Source organism: Geospiza fortis, unplaced genomic scaffold (genome assembly GCF_000277835.1).
Source record: "Geospiza fortis unplaced genomic scaffold, GeoFor_1.0 scaffold366, whole genome shotgun sequence".
NCBI lineage: Eukaryota > Metazoa > Chordata > Aves > Passeriformes > Thraupidae > Geospiza > Geospiza fortis.
The window spans coordinates 5,462,610-5,466,359 of record NW_005054342.1 but is presented as its reverse complement, the minus strand read 5'-3'; the positions used below and the strand labels follow the sequence as shown (position 1 = coordinate 5,466,359).

The window sequence follows — 3,750 nt, the reverse complement described above, 5'->3', positions numbered from 1 at the left end:
CCCCCTTGTTGGCAGATGCTTACCCCAATTCTGAAGTGATCTATGTGTGGACTAACAGCACCACAACGTCTGTGGTGGTGGCCGAAGATGGCTCACGACTTAACCAGTACCACCTGATGGGACAAACCGTGGGCACGGAAAACATCAGTACCAGTACAGGTAGGGGCAACATTTCCATCCCACGGTTGCTGATGGCTGGAGGGGAGATTCACAGGCTCTGGTTACTTTGCAATAAGGCCAGGGAAGCACCTGTGGGATGCGGAGTGCCAGGGAGATCCTGTGCAGGTTCATGGCCACTTAGCAGAGGCACTGAGAGGGTCAAATGCTGGCTCTTAGGTACATTGCTGAAGACACATGCAGGCTCCTGGTATTTACAGGAGTGCCTGAGAAGCCTCACGCAGTTTCTTGGCGATCGCCCTCGCTGTGGTTGCCAGCGCTGTTGCTGGCTTATTTCCGTGAGGGAGGAACCACCCTGGGAGGCAAACACCACCCACGCATTTGATCCGTTTCAATCATCGCTTTAAAATGATTGCTTGATGGAACCGCGTGGGGGGGAAGGGAATGGGGAGGACGGGGGGGGGCACTGTGGCATGGCTCGGCGAGGCAAAGAAGCTTTTAATCCCCGGGCGGGCATCCACGTGAGCCGTGCCCCCCCGCTGCCTAAGGCTCCCACGCAAGGGCAGCCCTGGGTGTGCATGGGCGGGGGGGACCCCCGGGGGGGTCGAGGCCGGGACAAGGATCACGTGCGCTCAGTGGGACCGGGGCTCCACCCGGTTACACAATGCACTCGGCTGGAGAGCATTAGTGGCATCCAGCGAAGGGAGGGGGAAGGGGTGGAAATTAAATAGCCTGCCATGGAGAAAAGGGAGATTTCTACGGCTGGGGGTTGCAAGGGGCTTGGGTTGGGGAAAGGGGCAGCCTGTGGCAACATGCCTGGGAGCAATTCCTGCGGGCAAAGCCCAACAGAGTGTGCTGGTGATACACCGTGTCCCTGGAGAGAAATGATGGCCAGAGTGGTAGAGGACAAAGTATGGATTAAATTAGGAACTTTTTACTCTCTGTAGGAAATTTAGGAGACATGAAAACAGGTACATACATGTACACTTGCACACAAAGTTAGTTGGACCAAAACATAAAGATGCATAACACTTTGTGCTCCAACTGGCAAATAAAGAGGAGACATCTGAGCTTGCTGCTTGTGCCCCAGAAAGGACACAAAGTGAGGGAAGGCTTGCCTTGGGCAGCCACTAAATTTGACTGCCGTCTCCGTCCTATAGACATTCACCCCCTCCCTTGCCCATTTCAGGAGACACCAAGCTGATGCTAAAGAGAAGATTGATAAAAGTCAAGAGAAACATATAAACAGAGTGGTCACTTTTGCAAAAAAAGAATGAGTACACTATCTCCCATTAAAGAGTAAAGACACTATTTTCCTTACCAGTTCACCATCATAGCCGCATTGTTTTCTGCAATGAATGGCAGCTCCCCTCTTGCCTTCATTGTTGCCAAGAAAAAGATCCAAAGGATGTACTGAAGCATCTCCTACAACCTCGTCCTGCTCCTCAGAGCAAGAAAACCATCCAGCCCAGGCAGTGAGTGCTCCAGCGTGTCAGCTCCAGGCCACTTCCAGTTTGCCGCCTTGCCTGTGAAAGCTCCTTGTACTCCTCAGCCCAAGGAAACACTCCAGACAAATCCCAAAGTTTCCGCACAGTAAACACCTCCCTCACGTATTTAAGATTTATAATAAATGCTGTGTTTCCAACGTCAAGATTTTATATTAATGTCCTGGGTTACATCTGGGCTGGCTGGATTCTGATTGCAGGGTGGATCACAAAGAGCAGGACACAGATTGTAACCGGGGATTAGCAAAATACAAAAATCCGATTTTGCACAGGGAAAGCATCAGTCAACGATGGATTTTCTGGAGTTCATCAAGCTCGTAGGAGGCCAGTAATCAGCATTACTTACGAATGGCCATCGAAGGCATTTCTTCCTTCTATTGAATTGTTGAACGTGAAAAAGAAAAACCAAATAGCCTATTGCATAATCCAAGTGCTTGGATTTTTGTGGCTTTTATGACACACGAGTCAAACTACACAGCCCTTGCAGTTGCACAGACAAAATGTTTGTGTATGTCATAGGTCATTTATGCTCTTCTTTCCAGCAGACTTTTTTTTGAAATGGAAGTTCCAGATCTGTACTGGTTCCTTGGGATTCTGCTGATTTATAGGCAAGCTGCCGTTTGGCTGGCTTCTCAGAAAAAATACCCTGGCATTCCTAATTCTCCAACAAGTCTTGAAACTTGGAACATTTTAGCCATGGCACAGAAAACAGCTCTGTCATGTGCCACCTGTTTGTTTTTGGGTTTTTTTTGGCTGTTTGTTTTTTTGGTTTTTGAGGGTTTTTTTGTGCTCACATCAGGTGAATAACATCCCCAGATGTTATTCACCTGAAAGAAAGATATTTTCCTACTCACTCTGCTTCTAACAGAACCAACATCTCTTATGTCCTGGTGGTAAAAGTGCTGAAAACAATCAGATACGAGATTTGAGTCCAAGTGGATCTTGCTGCTTTTCACAAATGGTTGCCCAGTTATGTTCCCCATACCCAGAATCTCTCATAGCTAACTTAGGATCTGCAGTGGCACAAAACAAAACATAAACCCACTCTTTTGTATACTGCCAGCTGCAGTCTGAGCTCTTTAATATCCAAAGCCGAAATAATAAAAGAATCATTCAGCTCTTCATTTTGAACCAAATAATTCTTGAGATGAATATTTCTCTAGTATCACTATAAAAGGGAACACACATTTTTTGTCGGCCGAAATATTCTGGATGTCAGTATAGTCAGGGAGGTGTCTAATGTACCGAATGTCAGGATCTTGCCAGAGCAGCCATTGATAAAACTGAATCCAGGTATATCCAGTAAACAAACAAGCCTGGGGGCCAGTCTAGCCTCCTTAAAGTACTCAGTTGAATCTCAGCATGATGGCAATGGAATAATGTGTGTAAGATCCTGGAAAATCTGTAAGCAGGATCTCCAGAACTCCATCAACTATATACCAAAAAAAACCAAACAAACAAACAAAAAAAAAACTGTAGCAGCTTTTAAAGCATAAAAAACCCCTTAAGAGCAGCAGCACAGTTGCGCAGCTCCATGAAGTGCAGCCATTTCTGCTCTAGGGCTTTTCATTAGTACTAGATTTGTTTTTGTTTACTAACAATAATTTGTTTTCTGCAGTGATGAGTGGACCCCATCAGGAACAGGATTCTCTTTTAAGTGCTACATAAACCTATAACAAAAATTAGCTCTTGCTCAAGAAAGCTTATGATCTAAGGATAAACAGTGGCCTTACAGAAGTAAAAGGGAGCTTTGCTGTTCCAACAGAGCCAGTATCTTGTTCTGTAAACAAAAGGCCAACTCAGGCAGCTTTTAGCTTTACTTTAAGCAGTGGTCCCAGGGCATTAATAACCAAGCTGTGGGGTTTTCTTAAGCCCTAAGTCTACTGGAGGAAGTATTCCTGGTATAGACATCTCTGAAAGGGACAGCATGGGAAATCAAAGAATATATCAGCTGGGAGAAAAGCAAGTACAAAATCAAGGTGCTGTGATTATTTCAGTGGAGACAAGAGTTTTGATAGGTTAAAGAAAATGGTAAGGTAAAAATCAGCTGTGGAGGGCCATCAGAATGTAGGTACTCATTTCCTGGGTTTTAAAAATGAAAAAAAAAGAGGGTCCTGTTGCTCTTCCG

At 45.8% G+C, this 3,750-nt stretch overlaps 1 protein-coding gene across 1 annotated transcript in view; it reads left to right on the top strand.

Moving 5' to 3' along the window:
* GABRA5 (gamma-aminobutyric acid type A receptor alpha5 subunit) overlaps nucleotides 1–3,750 on the top strand; it is a 55,389-nt gene that overhangs the window by 45,342 nt on the left and 6,297 nt on the right. Inside the window, exon 7 of the mRNA XM_005422701.2 lies at nucleotides 16–159. Within this exon, the coding sequence (XP_005422758.1) occupies nucleotides 16–159 (144 nt within the window). The remainder of the gene's footprint in view (nucleotides 1–15; nucleotides 160–3,750) is intronic.